The sequence below is a fragment of the Priapulus caudatus genome, unplaced genomic scaffold (genome assembly GCF_000485595.1).
Source record: "Priapulus caudatus unplaced genomic scaffold, Priapulus_caudatus-5.0.1 Scaffold603, whole genome shotgun sequence".
Taxonomy (NCBI): domain Eukaryota; kingdom Metazoa; phylum Priapulida; class Priapulimorpha; order Priapulimorphida; family Priapulidae; genus Priapulus; species Priapulus caudatus.
Window position 1 is genome coordinate 22207 of NW_014577664.1, and position 17828 is coordinate 40034.

The following is a 17828-nucleotide window of genomic DNA, read 5'->3' on the forward strand; positions in this document are numbered from 1 at the left end:
GAGTGCCTGTGTACGGTCCGAACATATTATATAGTACGCCAGGTCGTTCGCGATATATCGAACCGTACGGGTACCTCTTCGCGATTATGTTACGGCGGGTGACAGAGAATCCTTTCAGCCCTAATACAGCGTATAAAGAAGCCATATAGTTTCGGCATATTGCTACACTAATCCGTAGTATCACCACAGGCGTCACGCTAACTCTAGTACTATAGGCCGCGTAATTACTATGCCGCAGCTATTAGACACATTTTCAAGTTAGATTTCGGCTGGCTAGCGCAAACATTTCCGTCAAAGTTCCGCAACGAAAAATCGCTTCACTAAAACGGTTGTGTCGTCTGTGCTGATGGTGGCCAAAATGATCGGACTTTTTAACTACTTTATCTATCTAGACGTGGACATCTCACAAGCTATCTTTTGAACACTTCCTACACTTTACACGCATGTATTTATGCGCTTAATAGCTTTTATTACTTGTCAAAAGTCAGGCACTCCACTGGCTTGTAGCAGTTTTGAAATATTGTGGCGTTGCGAACTCGGTAGTCAACCGGTATGTATATATACAGTCACTCATAAAGCTGCCATGTGTTTTGCCCTGACATTATTCCGTGAACCTTCACGCGTTTCGGCACGCCACAATAATTTCAAACATGTACAGCCAGAGTGGCGACTATGTGAGGAACTAAAGCTATTAAATTGGCTATTAGTATTGACAGGGCTGTCGTCCAACGCTCGACGCATTGACCGAGTGCAGACTCGAGAGGCATTTTGACCAAATGCTCACGCTCAACACTGCGACTAATCAATATCTACACGGCACAGCCAAAAAAGCTGAATATCGAAACGCATGAAATATCTCTATCAATGAGATAAAATGCTGGAAGTGGGATATCTTCACAGCACAGCAAAAAAAAAGTCTGATAATATCTGAAAACAGTCCCACATTTAGTATCACCAAATTGATGCAAATGGAAAAGCTATAGTAAATAGCTATATAGATTCTGCGGAAGATCGGGAAAACTCCCCCTTGCGCTTCTTCTCCTCGCATGCTGCCTCTTCACGTTGCTATCAATACGAAAAATATAAACCTAAATCTCGGAGCAGCCGGCTTTTCGATGTGTGTGCTTGGTCGGCTCCTCACGCTGATCTTACAATATAATCACGCACAAGCCATAAAATGCTGAGATATCTCACGCATAGAATATCCTCTTCGACATAATAAAACGCTGAATACTCACTCACAACAAAAAAAAATCTACAAATACCTGATAACAGTCACTTTATGTAGCACAAATTGAAACTATAAAATGCTATAGTGATATATAGATCAACTGAGGAAGATGGGATACGCCCCCCCTCTTGTCCTTCGCGTTGCCCGTCCATACTCACTATCACCTTATCACCTCAAAATGTTGCAGAGCCTGCCAAAATACGAGGTGACTAAGTTGTGAAAAATGTTCAAAAAGATAGGTGAGATGTCCACCGTTAGAGTAGACTAATGTTAAAAAAGCCCAAATCATTGCGCGTTTGTAAGCGATTTTCGTCGAACTTTGGGAACTGTTGCAGCAGCGAAATCTAGCTGAAAATGTCCGAGCCTCTGCGCAGCCAAATGTGACGCGGGCTATAGTTACTAGAGGCTATGGAGCTAGACGTGCACGCTAGCTCTTAGTTACTAGTACTACTAACTAGGACTAGTAGTAATACTACTACTAGCTACTACTGGCTGAGGAGGTCTAGTCTCCTCGCCGGGTAACGCCTGGAGTGCCGTGATGCGTAAACCTCTGGGTACGGTTCGTATATGGCCGGAACAGTACCTGGTAACTATCTAATATCCGACCTTACCTCGCCTACTCCACTAACGAGTCTAGGAGTCGCCTTACAGCCTACTCCCTTAACCCTACCTAAACCCTAAAGTAACCCTAAGCTATATAAAAATAGTGACGCAGGTACTTTCCGGTATAGGACCGACCGTAACCGCAGTGGTACCGTTTCCGGTCATGAACTCTGGACATGACCCTATGAGCACTACTAAAACTACTAGTAGTGGAGGACTACTGAGTCTGAGTAGTACTACTGTGGATGCTCGGGGGTACAACGAGCAGGGAGTAATAGACTAGATTGGGGGCAATAGACTGAACTCACCGTATAGATATAATAACCATATATATTGACTAAAGAGAGGATAAGATATAGATTGCACATAGATACATGTCAACACGCTCACACCTGGGCGCCGCCATATTGGATCATACTGCTGCTGCCGCCTGTCGGGCGAAAACGAGGAATATTCACTTAGAAATGAGTTGCCTGCGATGACGCAATAATCGGTGCCAAGCCACGGGCGGGTCGGGTTGCGACATCGCAATGAGTCATGCACGGTACAGCCAGGCACAGCGATTGCACCACCGGTCGAAATCGGCGGGCTGGCTGGGTATAAAAGGAGCACAGAATCGCAGCTCAGGCAGTTTAGGTACAGGTCTAGGGAGGAAGAAGAGGAAGAGGAAGAAGAAGAAGGAGAGGAAGCAGCCGAGGACGAAGAGAAATAGGAAAAGGCAGTTATTTTCAGGTCTAGGTAGGAGGAGGAAGAAGAAGGAGAGGACGAAGACGAAGAGAAAGAGGAAGGGAGAAGCAGCCGAGGACGAAGAGAAAGAGAGGCAGTTTTAGGTACAGGTCCAGGAAGGAGGAAGAAGAAGAAGAGGACGAAGACGAAGGAAAGGAGGGAGAGAGAAGCAGTCGAACGGGAGGAGAAAATGAGAGAGTTGTTTTCAGGGATAGGTTATAGGTAGGAAGGCGAGAAGAGGGAGGAAGGAACAGAGAGAGAGCAAACGGCAGCGTTGTAGCGAGAGGATAAACGCACAGGTTTTTCAGGTAGGTGTAAACCAGAGCCGAACGAGAGGGGAATAAAAACGGGCGAAGAACGGCATTCTGGTAGAGCTGGGAGCGACTGCGAGGGAGACACCTGCGAGACTGTGTGGATCCACGCAAGGCAAGGACGAACGTGAGGGAAGCAGACGGAGCCGGCGACGCGTAGAGGATTTAGACGAGATCAATAAAACTATTAAAAAGGCCGCTGCATATACGAATGCAGGGGAATCATTTGTACATTAGTAACACGCAATAAAAGCTATATCCCCGTATCGTTAACCGCATCTCACCGTGTTCTGTTCATCTGGTATTACCTGTTATCGGCTACGTGTCATCGCCGTCCTGCCTTAATACACCGACAGGAGCGGACTCTGGATCCTACTACTGGACACGCGTTGTGAACTAACGTCTGTCGAACCGTAGTCGTCTACCCTAGAGGCACTACACTACTAGTACTAGTACTACTAGTACTACTACTAGTACTACTACTAGTACTACTACTAGTACTACTACTAGTACTACTACTAGTACTAACTACCATAAGATAATATAGGATATATTATCTATATTATCTTATTATCTATTATATTATCTATTAATTATTATATTATCTTATTACCTATATTATCTTACTCCTGATACTAGTAGTACTACAATTTACACCAGATTCTAGATTATTTACGCTTCATATCATCAAAGTACGAGCATGTGCACAATGGCTAGTTGATATCTATTCAACCGTTACACTCACATTGCCGATCATAGGTAAAACTCTAGTCTTTGAATATGAAATGACATTTCTCATGCATTTGGCTAAGGGGGCCGCCATTTTTCCACGTAAAATGTCGACAGGAATTTTGTCCAGGAATAAACAGTCGATTGTTTATCTTATTTTACAAAATTATCGTTTGAATTTTATATCGTCGATAGCAATTTTTGATGAAGACCGACTGCAAATGATTACGTTAAAGCAAGTTATTAAATTACATATTCCACGTGTTCTAATTTCTCGCGACAGATGCCGCGGTAGGCCTGGTATCCATGGCGATAACATAAATAATATGGCGGTTAGTTGATGTATCTAAGAAATTATTCTAGAATATTTAGGTATTTATCATATCTATAAGATATCTAGAAGTGATAGGAGTATGAATAGAAATAGGAGACAGGGAAGTGCGTGTAGCTAAAAGAAGGGGATAACCTCATACCCTTGTAAGTTGTAGTCGTATTGTAAATGTAATGATCTGTCTCACTTCAGTCAACTACGCCGTGAAGTACGTCACAGGTCAACAGAAATGGCGCTCAGTATATTCGCCGCTAGTCACTTCGAATTTTTGTAACAGGTTATATTAGTTTAATACAGAGTATTGCGATACATAGTAAGTTCCCAGATAGCGGAGAAAGGTTCGTGTTGAGAATAAACCCAGTTTGGAAGTTCTAGTCTCTGAAAACGCACCAGCAAACCGGCCCGAGTGATTCACTCGGGCATTCCTCCGCACAAAAGGATAGGGAGGCTTTGTAACCCTATCCTCTTGGGTTTGGGTTACATTATTGTATCTAGGGGAATGATATCTGACCTTTCCCCCACTGCCCTTTGACCTGTGACCTCCAATTTCTCACTGGTGATGGGTTTCCTCCCCATCACACTATACACCGAATATTAAGAGCATAGGTCGAGCCATTGAGATTTGTGCCGCATTTCCGTATTTCCTCCTATACCTTAAGTTAATGGGGAAATATTCCCCCTCCATTGACACATCTCAACCTTTGACCCTTGACCCCAAAATTCGACATCCCGAGTCCTTTTCGCGACCCCCCCCCCGACGTCCCGAATATCAAGATCGTTTGTCAAGCGGTTAAGATTTGTACCATAACTGTTGACACACGGCCGGACGGACATTCATGCGATTCCACAAGCTGCATCTGACTTCGTCAGCTGAGCTAATAAGCAACAGAACTTGTGCATTACCTCGATCACTCGGTAGTGCGTGCGGATCTCATACTGAACCCTATGCTTCTTATGTACGTGTGCAGATTTCAGTAGTGTTCTCATATACCAGTTCATACGTGGCTCCCAACTGCAAACAATAGCATGGTGTCTTTCATAATTAATTCATGTGGGGGTCGACTCGAAAGCCTAGTGCTACTTTGACCCTCACAGCACTCATTTGTTACTAAGTTCACTATTCTTTTTTATTATACTCTCACGTTATACCTATCATACACCTGCTGTATTGCAACTAAGTTATGTGATAAATAAAGAATCGAGCGGTTAAGATTTGTGCCCAACTGTTGACGAACGGACGGACGGACAATCATGCGATTCTACAAGCTGCATCTGACTTCGTCAGCTGAGCTAAAAATGCTGGCGATAACTCATGCAATAATTACTGTTATTGTTGCATTGTATATTTAGTAAGAAAACTTTCATGCCAAATTTATGACCAACTTACATTTTCGAGACATTGACGTTCAGTTCACTTGCAACCATGGACACAAATTTTTGATAGCTGTCCAGTACTGCACGGTCATGCCCTCTGACCTCTACTGCTATAGTTTTAAATAGTTTATCTGGTATTTTCTCCACCTGCTGACAATATAAATACGTGCAAATTAATCTCACATTTTTACACATTTATACAATTTTAACTTGTCTCGTATTGTATTCTGCACTGAACTAAAACCAGAACGTTATATTGATGTATACAGTACACCATTAAAGAGTTTATTATATAAGTTGGAACATTACATTTTTTATATATGTGGTACACTGTTTTAATTGTGAAAATACCTGTATAGTAGGGACTTCATTTTTTGTGGCTGATGACGTTGAACATTGTGCAGTAATTATGCTAGAACAAACAAAATCGATGAAATCACTGATTATTGTTACACCAGCATTGCATCAGAAGTCTATATTAGCAAAGTGTGTCATAACAGAATTTTGCATTGAAAGTTCTAATTAATTAATTTAGAAAACATACTTAGGACTATGCCATTATATTTAACAATTAATGCTATTATTTGCCTCTATTGCCATGCACACTGTGACTACAATTCCTACCTAAGGCAGCGCTGACGTCTGAATCTGTTGTAAATTGAGCCATTTAGAAAATCCTGAAAAAGATTTATCATAAAAATAGTGTATATATTCATTAAAATACACATAGCAAAAATGAGCTTCTGGATTTATAACTTAAAAGTACCTACACACGGAGGCTACTACTTAGTAACTAAGCCTATGTATCACGTAATTTCGTAAATGCATGTCCACACCATAGAAATAGTATACTAATTAGACTATAATATATTTCTATGGTCCACACCCAATGTGATCCATGGCAGGCAACGGCATGAGGTAGAGTAATACTAAGGCCAAAACAAAATATAGGTGTGGTTACGGTTTCCCGACCGACCCTATTTATTACCAGCGACCCTAAACATTTAATTGTCAATTTTCTTTAAAGTAAAAAAAAAAAAAATATAAATAAATAAATAAAAAAATTAATTGGACAGTTCCTGCTTCAAAAGGCACAACGCACATCCTTCAGACATGGTTCGTAAATAAAATATTTCAAGAAAATTAAATGTTTTCCCTACCTACCTACCCTATTTTTTTCCGGCATGTAACGATAATATAACCACACATATATTTTGTTTTGGCCCAATAGTAATAGTTCAGATATAAAATTTCTAAAACTAGAAAATGCTGGCTTCAGATTATTTACACAGGACCGCCGGAACGTAGGACCGTGGTACCAAAGCAGACGTGTTCTCCCAAGAAAAGTAGGAAGGACCAAGGCAAGGATAAGCCGTGGACAGTAGAGGATATTGCACAATCCTAGTATGGATCCCCTAATACAGCTCATAGGGTCTATGTCCCCCAGGGTACTATCGGAGAGTACCCTGAGTACGGTTCGATATATCGGAACGTATACCCTGGTAACTATCTGATATGGTTAGGGTTAGGGTTAGGGAGTAGGCGTAGGCGACTCCCTAGACTCGTTAGTGGAGCTGAGAGGGTCTATGTCCCCCAGGGTACTATCGGAGGGTACTCTGGGTACGGTTCGATATATCGGAACGTACCCTGGTACTATCTAATATGCCGGACCATACCTCGCCAACTCCACTAACGAGTCTAGGGAGTCGCCTACACCGAGTCCCTAAACATATCACTATCAGATAGTTACCAGGCTACGTTCCGATATATCGAACCATACCCAGGTTACCCTCCGATAGTACCCTGGGGGACATAGATCCTATGAGCATCAAGGAGCTAAATATAACAAGGAGAGGAAGCGCCGCCATATCTGGCCCAAATTTGTGATCGGCAGAGACCCTAGAACAGATTAGTGTTCTATTGTCTCTGGGTTCCGCCTGCACAGACGTTTCAGCTGATTATGGTCCATAGATGGCGCCCTTGAGGCAAAAAGCACACAGCCAATCCGCTTCCTCTCCTTGTTATATTTAGCTCCTTGATGAGCGTTAGTGCTAGTGAAGTCAGAGAATCTAGAAGAAGTTCTAGAGAAGTCTAGATCATAGCCAGGATATGCACGGTATCTGCGCATGCGTTAAAATTATAGTATGTTTTGCAAGGGCGCATGCGCAGCATGCACAGTAGTCATCTGCGCATCTCGCACATCGAAAACGGTCGCAATAAACAAACATGGCGGCCAACCCGGTCACTCATGGAAACATTTGATTAAAACAATTTGCAATGTAGTAAGTTAGTAAGACTGTGTTATGTGTGTCAGGTTACAAGGCGAAACAAAAAGAAAACAAAAGAGCATGGCTACTATTTCCTACGGCCCTGCAAAACAAGATTCAAACAAAAAGAAAACAAGAGAAAAACAAAAGAGCACGTGCGCATGCGCACTTAGGAGCGTCCAGTTTCGGGCGAGCGTCCAAACCATAGGTCCAAACTCTACGGGACATCGCCATTCTTGCTCACTTGTTTACATCTCGTGCACTTGTTTATATCACGTACGTGGAGGGATTGACCAATCAAAATGATTGCCATGCATGACGTCATACTATAATTTTAACGCATGCGCAAATACCGTGCACATACTGGCTATGAGTATGATCTAGATGCGACCGGAGTTACGGGAGTAGGCGAGGTACGGTTCCACAGGCACTTGGAACGTCTCAATAAAAAAAATTAATGGTAAATAAACACGAAATGTACCAAAGTCTTAATGTATCTCTACTCTATTTCGCCTATAATCACTTGTAAATGCCGGTCAAATGCTCATCTGCAACACACAAGTACACCGCACGCCCGCCCTGTGCTGAGATAGAGTAGAGAAACATTAAGACTTTGGTACATTTCGTGTTTATTTACCATTAATTTTTTTTATTGAGACGTTCCAAGTGCCTGTGTACGGTCCGGCATATTATATAGTACCAGGGTACGTTCCGATATATCAAACCGTACCCAGGGTACCCTCCGATAGTACCCTGGGGGACATAGATCCTTTCAGCCCTAATACAGGCTGTATAAAGGGGCCTATAGTTCGCATATTGCTAAACTAATCCGTAGTATCACCACACGTCACGCTAGCTCTAGTACTATAGCCCGCGTACATTGACTGCCGCAGGGCTATAGAACATTTTCAGCTAGATTTCGCTGCTGCAACAGTTCCCAAAGTTCCCACGAAAAATCGCTTTACAAAACGCAAAATGATCGGACTTTTTAACACTTATCTATCTACGTGGACATCTCACCTATCTTTTTGAACACTTTCCACAACTTTACACCATGTATTTATGCCTTTAATAGCTTTATTCCTCACAAGTCAGCACTACTGGCTGTACAGTTTGAAATATTGTGGCGTGCGAAGCGTGACGTCAGCGGTATTGTATATAACATGCACCATAGCTGCCATGTGTTTTGCCTACATATCCGTGACGTCACGCGTTCGCACGCCACAATATTTCAAACTGTACAGCCAGAGTGCTGACTTGTGAGGAATAAAGCTATTAAAGGCTATTAGTATTACAGGGCTGCCAACTCTCACGCATTGACCGTGAGACTCGAGGAGCATTTTTGACCAAATCTCACGCTCTCACGCTGATCTTACAATATCTCACGCACAGCCAAAAAATGCTGAGATATCACGCATGAATATCTCTTCATGAATAAAATGCTGAAATATCTCACGCACAGCAAAAAAAATCTGATAATATCTGAAAACAGTCACTTTAGTATGCACCAAATTGCACAAATTGAAACTATAAAATGCTATATAATCGCTGAGGAAGATGGGAAACCCCCCCCCTTGGTCGCTTCGCTCCCTCGCATCTCACTCTCACCTATCAAAAAAAATAAAACCTAAATCTCACGCTCTCACGCTGATCTTACAATATCTCACGCACAGCCATAAAATGCTGAGATATCTCACGCATGAATATCTCTTCGACATGAATAAAACGCTGAAATATCTCACGCACAGCAAAAAAAAATCTGACAATACCTGAAAACAGTCACTTTAGTATGCACAAATTGAAGCTATAAAATGCTATATTATATATAATCACTGAGGAAGATGGGAACCCCCCCCTCTTGGTCGCTTCGCTCCCTCGCATCTCACTATCACTTATCACCCAATGTTGGCAGACCTGCATAAATACATGGTGTAAAGTTGTGAAAAATGTTCAAAAAGATAGGTGAGATGTCCACGTAGATAGATAAGTGTTAAAAAGCCCAATCATTGCGCGTTTTGTGAAGCGATTTTTCGTCGGAACTTTGGGAACTGTTGCAGCAGCGAAATCTAGCTGAAAATGTCCTAGCCCTGCGGCAGCCAATGTACGCGGGCTATAGTACTAGAGTCTAGAGCTAACGTCACGCTAGCTCTAGTACTAGTACTACTACTAGTACTAGTAGTAGTACTACTACTACTACTACTGCTGAGAGGGTCTATATCCCCCCCGGGGTACTGCCGAGTGCCGGAGCGTACCCTGGGTACGGTTCGGTATAACCGGAACGTACCCTGAGCTATCTAATATGCCGGACCGTACCTTCGCACTCCAATAACTGAGACGAGTCCTAGGGAGTCGGCCTACAGCCTACTCCCTAACCCAATCCTAGAACCTAAAGTACACCCTAACAATCAAATAGTGAGCCAGGGTACGTTCCGGTATAGCGCGACCGGTACCCAGGTACGTCGCAGTCATAACACACGACAATAGACCCTATGAGCTACTACACTACCTAGTGTTAGTACTACTAGTACTCAGTACTACTGTGAGAGTCTTCGGGGGTACACGTACAGGAGTAGTAGACAGATCGGGGACCGAATAGACTGAACTCCACCCGTATAGAGAGAATAACCATCTATATTGACTGAAAGAGAGTAAGATATAGACTGCACATATAACATAGACCGCGATGCAAACATTGACGCCTTGGGCGCAGCCCATATTGGATTCATACTGCGCTGCGCCGCCTGTCGGATGCGAAAAACGGAGAATATTCACTTAGAAATGAGTGCCTGCGATGACGCAATAATCGTGCCAAGCGCCACGGCGTGTCGGGTTGCACTAGTCGGCAATGAGTCATGGCACGGTAAGCGCAGGCACAAGCGATTGCACCACCGGTCGATAATCGGCGGGCTGGCCTGGGTAAATATAAAGGAGCACAGAATCGCGCAGCTCAGGCAGTTTAGTAACAGGTCTAGGGAGAAGAAGAGAAGAAGGAAGAAGAAGAAGGACGAGAAGCAGGCCAGAAGACGTGAGAGAAAAATAAGGAAAAGGCAGTTATTTTCAGGTCTAGGTAGGAGGAGGAGAAGAAGGAGAGGAACGAAGACGAAGAGAAAGAGGAGGGAGAAGCAGCGAGGACGAAAGAGAAAGAGAGGCCGTTTTAGGTACAAGTACAGGAAGTGAGGAAGAAGAAAGAAAGGACGCAGACGAAATGAAAGTGAGGGAGAGAGAAGCAGTCACGGGAGGAGAATAAGAGAGAGTTGTTTTAGGGATAGGTATATAGGTTAGGAAGGGAGAAGAGGGAGCAGGAATCAGAGAGAGAGCAAACGCGCGTTGTGCGAAAGGATAAACGATCAGGGTTTTTCCAAGGGTAGGTGTAAAACCAGAAGGCCGAACGAGAGGGAATAACTCGGCGCGAAGAAAATCGGACCCCCCCCCAATTCTGTAGAGCTGGAGCGACTGCAAGGAGACACCTGCGCGAGCGTGTGGATCCAACGCAAGGCAAGGGACGAAACGGAGGAAGCAGACGGAGCCGCGACCGTAGAGGATTTAGATCGGATCAATAAACTATTAAAAAGGCCGCTTGGCATATACGAATGCAGGGGAATCATTTGTAACATTAGTAACACGGCAATTAAAAGCTATATCTCCCTGTATCGTTAACCGCCCTCTCACCGTGTTCTGTTCATCTGGTATACCTGGTTATCGGCTACAGTGTCATGCGCCGGTCCCTGCCTTAATACACCGACAGTGAGCGGACTCTGGATCGTACTACTGGTACCGCGTTGTGAACTAACGTCTGTCCCGAACCGTAGTCGTCTACCTAGAGGCCCTACACTACTAGTAACCTAGTACTACTAGTACTACTTACTAGTTACTACTACTAGTAACTACTACTACTACTACACAAGTATACTAGTTAGTCTAACTACCATAAGATAAATATAGATATATTATGCTATATTGATCTATTACTATTATTATTTATCTATTAATTTTATAATTATCTAATTACCTGAATTATCTTACTCCTGATACTAGTAGTACTACAATTTACACTCGATTCTAGATTATTATACAGCTTCATATCCAATCCAAGCGTACGGAGGCATCTGCCAATGGCTAGTTGATATTGCTATGTCAACCGTTACCTCACATTGCGATCATAGGTAAAACTCTAGTCTTTTGCAATATGACAAGGACCATTCTTCTCCATGCATTTGCTAAAGCGGGGCCCGCCATTTTTCCAACGGAAAATGTCGACAGGCAATTTTTGGTCCAGGAGATAAACCGAGTCGATTGTTTTATTCTTATTGGCCTACAAATTATCCGCTTTGAATTTTATATCGTCGATTAACAAGTTTTTGATGAAAGACGACTGCAAATTGATTACGTTAAAGGCAAGTTATTAATTACATATTCCACCGTTCTGTTCTCAATTCTCAGGCGACAGGTCGGCCGCGGTAGGCCTGGTATCCATGCGATAACATAAATAATTATGGCGGTAGTTGATGTATCTAAGAAATTATTCTAGAATATTTAGGTATTTATTCATATCTATAAGATATCTAGAAGTGATTAGGAGTATGATAGAAATAGGAGACAGGGAAGTGCGTGTGCTAAATAGAAGGGATAACCTCATCACCCTTCGTAGTTTTGTTCAGTCGTATTGTAATTGATCCTGTCCACAGGCCCTTGGAGGCTCAAGTTTCGAAAAGCGTATAAGTCTAGATATTAAAGAGGGCGAAGCGCTGCGAGACTGAGACGAGGCGCCTTCGGCTCTTAATATAGACTTTAATACTTTTCGAAAACGTTGAGCTCCAGGGCCTGCTGTCTGTCCTCACTTACACTTTACAGCAGCCTACGCGTTTAGCATGGGGAAAGCGGACACGAAGAGGATGCCAATCAAGACGACCCAAAACAACAGTCAACATCAACACTATCCATGATAGTTTTTGGTATAACCCATCTCGCAGCCATAATTTATGCTGAATGGCATCCAATTTAGAGCAGTTGCTTGCCAAGTGCTATATAATTATAGCGCGGATAGCGGCCCGAGCCTGGCCGAAGCATAGTAATATCAATTGACAGCATGCTGTGCGTCGTCGCGGGTCGTGCGTTTGTTGTGTGCTGATGTGTGTGTGTGCGTAGCGTGCTGGCAGTGCGCGTGGCGAGCGTGCGGCGCGTGGGCAGTGTCGTGCTGTGCGTGCGTCCGTGCGTGGTGTCGTGTTGTCTGCTCGTTGTCCAGCATTGCCTCCGGACAACTTTCGACAGTATATGAGACAACTTTTTACTACGCGATGTTAGTGACCGAAACGGCGCTACCGCGCTACGCACTCGTTCCAATTGATGGAGCCCCGTACTTCAATCCAAAGGGCGACCCGCAATACGCAGTGTATCCAATCGTTGCAATCTTAGATTCTCAGCACAATCCAAGAACACAAACTATAAAAACCGAGCGTGGTAAAATTTCTGTTTTATTTCATATTTAGTTTCACATTTCATGATGGAACCATAACACACGACAGTTGCTTACAAGTAATCATAAGCAATGAGTATATAACATTATTCCCATGCATAAACTACTGAAACTGCTAGAAATGCTGTGTTGAGCCATAACTCTCATATCGCGTGATGGTGTGCAGTCCCCTGACGTGCCGATAAAGGAGGTCGGACTGTAAATCATTTATAAAGGATAAGAACAACAATGGACCAAGCACAGAACCTTGGGGGTATACCCGATGTGACAGCAGCCACATCTGACATGCTACCGTTAACTAACACTACACAGACAATTTGAGATCTATCCTTCAAAAAGTCAGAAATCCAGCTTTAACGTAGTAGTATCCAAACCCAAGTGACCAAGTTTGAAAATCAAGAGATCATGAGGAACCCTATCAAAGGTCTTACTGAAATCGAGAAACACTGCATCAACCTGTTGAAACTTGTCAAGACTTAATGTCCAATCATGAAGAACATTGATTAACTGGGTAACAGTAGAAAAACCATGTCGCAAACCATGTTGATGATGGGACAGAGTGTCATGCCTATCGAAATGGCTCATAACAGAGGAGTAGACTATATGCTCAAATACCTTAGAGCAAAGTGAAGACAAAGATATTGGGTGATAATTTGAAGCAAGGGAAGATCTACCACCTTTATAAACTGGGGTAATGAGAGCCTTTTTCCAAATCGAAAGGAAGAGAACCTATCTAGATCATAAGATTGACAAAACAAATTGTGTAAAGAAGGCTCAAGATCATTCTCAAAATATATAATAATATATCTATATGTATCTATATATAATATATCTTAGCTGTATATACTAGTGAAACCACGTCTGACGTTCAAAGCTATAACTACATACTACATAGTAAGAAGAGGTATCAATACACAGTAAAGTGTGAGGACAAGTTGGATGTTCAGCGCTAGTTCTGATGTCATTTCTATTGGATCACTTTGAACACGTAATAAATCGTAGGTAAATTTGGGCAGGGAATGTTGAATTTCTTGTGTTTCGAGCGAGTCATACTCCTCTATTATTATTCACTCCTGATATTATCAGGAGTAAGATAATATAGGATAATATAGATAATATCCTATATTATCTTACTCCTGATATTATCTACTTTCCCGTTCCAGGTCAAATCATGCACTTGCCCAGTAATGGGGAGTAAATTCTGATGTTTTTTAGCCAGGGCAAGTGACACTGACAGCATTATGATTACATTGGAATACATACTGATAGTTATAGTCTTCTTAACTGTGCCAAAATGAGAGCAGCGGTGTGTCTGTGGCTTGTGCATAAACTGAACCAGCTAATGTATGCAATAATAAATGACTAATTTAGCAAGCATATGTAATATACAAATAAGTGACATGCTTTATTGTAAACGTGTACATATGATATAGTAACATACTAGTTACTACATCAGCTGCATCACTAGACCGATCACTAGCTGCATCACTAGAAGAATGCAAAAGACGAAGCATGGAACAATCGATCTGTGTTTAGTTCTTGGTCAATGTTCTGGCCCTGTGTTCAGTGGCTCTTTAGTTGTCTGCAAGGACAATTAGTTAGCACAGACAACCGGATAACTGTCTATTTCGATCATTGTGTTACCTCTAGATATATACCTATCATAACTCATGCAAAGCACTTCATATATATCACGCTTTGTAGAAATATTGGTTTATGTGTATCTCTTTTTGTTTGTTTAGGCTAAAGGCACTACTATCAAAGATGCTCTTTCTAAATGGGTGAGCAAATACACAAGCAACTCTTGATTGCAATCACTGTTCTGTGTGCATATGAATTATTTACTGCCAGAGACAAAGGTGTGCTAATCAAATATGGTGGCATCATAAGCTATCAAACATGTACAGGAGGAACTACAGATTACTGATCAATGTGCACGTATATTATTTGCTGTTTACAGGAAAAGGAAAATGAAATGAAGGCATCTGAAGCCAAAGAAATTAAACTATTGGCCATTCTTCCTCCAATAGAGAAGATGGATGCTTCACTATCTACACTAGTGAACTGCGAAAAGCTATCCTTGTCTACAAACTGTATAGAGAAGATAGCAAATTTGAATGGACTTAGTAAACATAATTTTTTATTTATTTATTTTTATTTTTTGCCAGAACCACTGGCACAGTTTGTAATCTCATTATAAAACCCACTCAAATGTATGCATACTTAATAAGGTTTGGACTTTGAGAGTTATCTTTACATGATAAATCATTCCAGTGTCTGAGTCATGTTATATTAAATTTCTCATTAGATTAGAAAGTTTGCCTACCCTCGTGTAATTTAATTTTCAGAGAATCTTCACATATTATCACTTGGAAGAAATAACATTAAAAATCTAACTGGACTGGTGAGTAATTGCTACAAAATTATAAGAGCTGTATTCTATAAAACAGGAATACTCTGAGATAGGTCCCTAATGCATTAACATTGTTAAATTTTTATGGGGGATGAATACTAGTATATCTTAGAGATGTGATAATCATTTACTGTCGCATAATTAGTGTGTGACATTACTAAATGTTCAGATATATTGACAATCCGGCCGTATACTTGGCAATGCTTGCATATTAAGGATACATGCAATAATAGAGTTACTATCTGTCATAATCCCTATTCACTCACCTCTCATAGTATTGCTATGTATGACCCATGTATATGGTATAGTATGCTAAGTAACAAAAGGAACATACCAATTTTAAACGTTTTTTGCAGTCTATGTCTCTTGTAGTTTTGAGTGGCTTTCTATGGATTGATTGCACGTATGTGTGTCAGTATATGGGTAAATCTATTAGTACCACAAACGTTTTCATAAGATAGTCTCTACCTTTATTTATACAGAATCTCTAATAGAATGTTGAGTATGAGCAGCTATATATTGAACTGATACATGCGTTAAGAAAAAATGTATTCCTTGTAGAAAAGATGGAAGTTCTACTAATTTTCTTGTGTATACAGTAAATATATTAATATTACAGGAATCTGTGGGTGATACTCTCGAGGAATTATGGATTTCATACAACTGTGTTGAGAAACTTAAAGGCATCAATGTACTAAAGAAACTGAAGGTGATTGAGACTGGGCCAGGGTGTATGGTCTGCATTAGCCAATCATTATTATATTTCAATTTTTCAATATTTCAATATTAACAATTCGTTAATGGATAAATTGTAGCAATTTCTTATATACATTTAGGAATGCTACATACCAATATGAACTCTTCTGATTACAGGTTCTATTCATGTCAAACAATTTAGTAAAAGATTGGGGAGAGTTTGGAAAGCTAGCCGACTTGCCGTGTCTTGCAGATTTAGTGTTTGTTGGTGAGTAGCAAAAACTTATATCCACCTTTTGCCTTATATTATGAATATTAGCCTAAGTGGGTATGACTAGGTTAGTCAGGAAATCTTGATTTGTATAATTTGCTTATTAAGTGACTTAGCGAACAGAGTCTGGTTGTTCCAAGGCTAAGCTGATGTTACATTCAAATGTTTATACATAGTTATAATATAACGTGTATATATATTCATGAATATAACAATTGATTTTTCTGTACGTAGTGATCTATACGAATTCATGCGCATGCCTGTAATATTGACTTATTGACTGCCACCTTGAATTGATTACTTCGTTTCTAGGCAATCCACTTGAGGAGAAATTCACTGCAGAGGGGACATGGCGAGATGAAGTGTCACGAAGGCTGCCTAACCTGAAAAAACTTGATGGTAGATAGATTTGGTATAGATTCACTTCAAATACTCCTAGCATCTCAGTATGTTAGTATATATCTGTGATGGTATCTCAGGGTGCGAAATTAACGGGAGTCCGGAGTCAAATACTACCTGATTTACTGTCGGACTCCCTGATTTGACATATGCAGGAGTCCGTGTGACTCCCTGAAAATTCTGCCACACTAACTAGTTCGTTCCGGAGCACGGCCTCGCGGAATTACCGTATTTTTTCAGCTAATGTCCAGAGAAAATTTGGCAGACGTGCAACCGCATGAATCTTAAAAATAAGCACATGCGTTAATGTTAATATCTCTAATTTTGAACCTCCGACTGCGGACTCCCTCATTTTGCTGCGGACTCCCTCATTTTGCTGCGGACTCCCTCTTTTTGAGGGTAGGGGGTTGGACTCCCGTGTTCAAAAGTTAATTTCTACCCCTGGTATCTTGTTTCTTTCTTCAGGTATTACGATTATCAGACAGGAAGCAGAGGATGAGGAATCATGAGTGAAGCCATGACAGTTCTGAGATGAAACTGGCTATCAGCAGTGAGCATATTAGATGTAGCTGATGGTAGGAGAGACTCTACGTAGTCACTCACGCTTTCATTGATTGGTCCTTTGTAGGGATTTTAACACGAATTCATCAAGTAATTTTAGATAGTCACACTTGTTAGTATCGTAGGTAAGCACTTTGTTATAGTACAAGACATAATGGGGGCGTATGTAAAATGATGCATTTCATAGCAGTGTTGATTGCTGTGTTAAATAAACAATGAATTTGTCACATGTCAAGAGTTATTTGTACGGCCCAATGTTTATAAGAATGTTTATTGCTTCTAAAAGATATTTTTTTCTTAACGATGTTAATTGATGAGTAACGATGTGGTCATATAATGTGTGGCAGTGGCACCGGTCACCACACGGGCTCCCAGCGAGGCAATTGTGAGGTAGCCCACTGGTGACCATGGTATAAATACATATTTTAAAAAAACCAATCGCG

At 41.5% G+C, this 17828-nt stretch overlaps 1 protein-coding gene and 1 long non-coding RNA gene across 4 annotated transcripts; one reads left to right on the forward strand and one right to left on the reverse strand.

Moving 5' to 3' along the window:
- Window positions 1–3916: 3916 nt before the first annotated feature.
- LOC106812047 (dynein light chain 1, axonemal-like) lies at window positions 3917–17622 on the forward strand. Of its 3 annotated transcripts, none has more exons than XM_014815808.1 (8): window positions 3917–3932; window positions 14788–14826; window positions 15006–15171; window positions 15394–15449; window positions 16078–16167; window positions 16332–16422; window positions 16738–16824; window positions 17290–17622. In XM_014815808.1, the coding sequence occupies exons 1-8, from the start codon at window positions 3927–3929 to the stop codon at window positions 17331–17333; spliced, it is 579 nt and encodes a 192-aa protein (XP_014671294.1). In that variant the 5' UTR covers window positions 3917–3926; the 3' UTR covers window positions 17334–17622. The 3 variants fall into 3 exon arrangements, with proteins under 3 accessions (XP_014671294.1, XP_014671295.1, XP_014671296.1); XM_014815809.1 differs by lacking the exon at window positions 3917–3932 and adding an exon at window positions 4227–4244; XM_014815810.1 differs by lacking the exon at window positions 3917–3932 and adding an exon at window positions 12091–12109.
- LOC106812048 lies at window positions 5363–11752 on the reverse strand. Its single transcript, XR_001394276.1, has 4 exons — window positions 11723–11752; window positions 5930–5982; window positions 5657–5717; window positions 5363–5452 (listed from the first exon to the last, which is right to left on the reverse strand). It is a non-coding gene; the product is annotated as an uncharacterized LOC106812048 (long non-coding RNA).
- Window positions 17623–17828: the final 206 nt, after the last annotated feature.

What these genes read in the sequence shown, in the direction of transcription:
- LOC106812047 (XM_014815808.1), top strand. An exon ending in TTAAAAATCTAACTGGACTG is followed by an intron (nt 15,450 to 16,077) that starts GTGAGTAATTGC and finishes TTAATATTACAG; the next exon opens with GAATCTGTGGGTGATACTCT. An exon ending in TGCAGATTTAGTGTTTGTTG is followed by an intron (nt 16,423 to 16,737) that starts GTGAGTAGCAAA and finishes CTTCGTTTCTAG; the next exon opens with GCAATCCACTTGAGGAGAAA.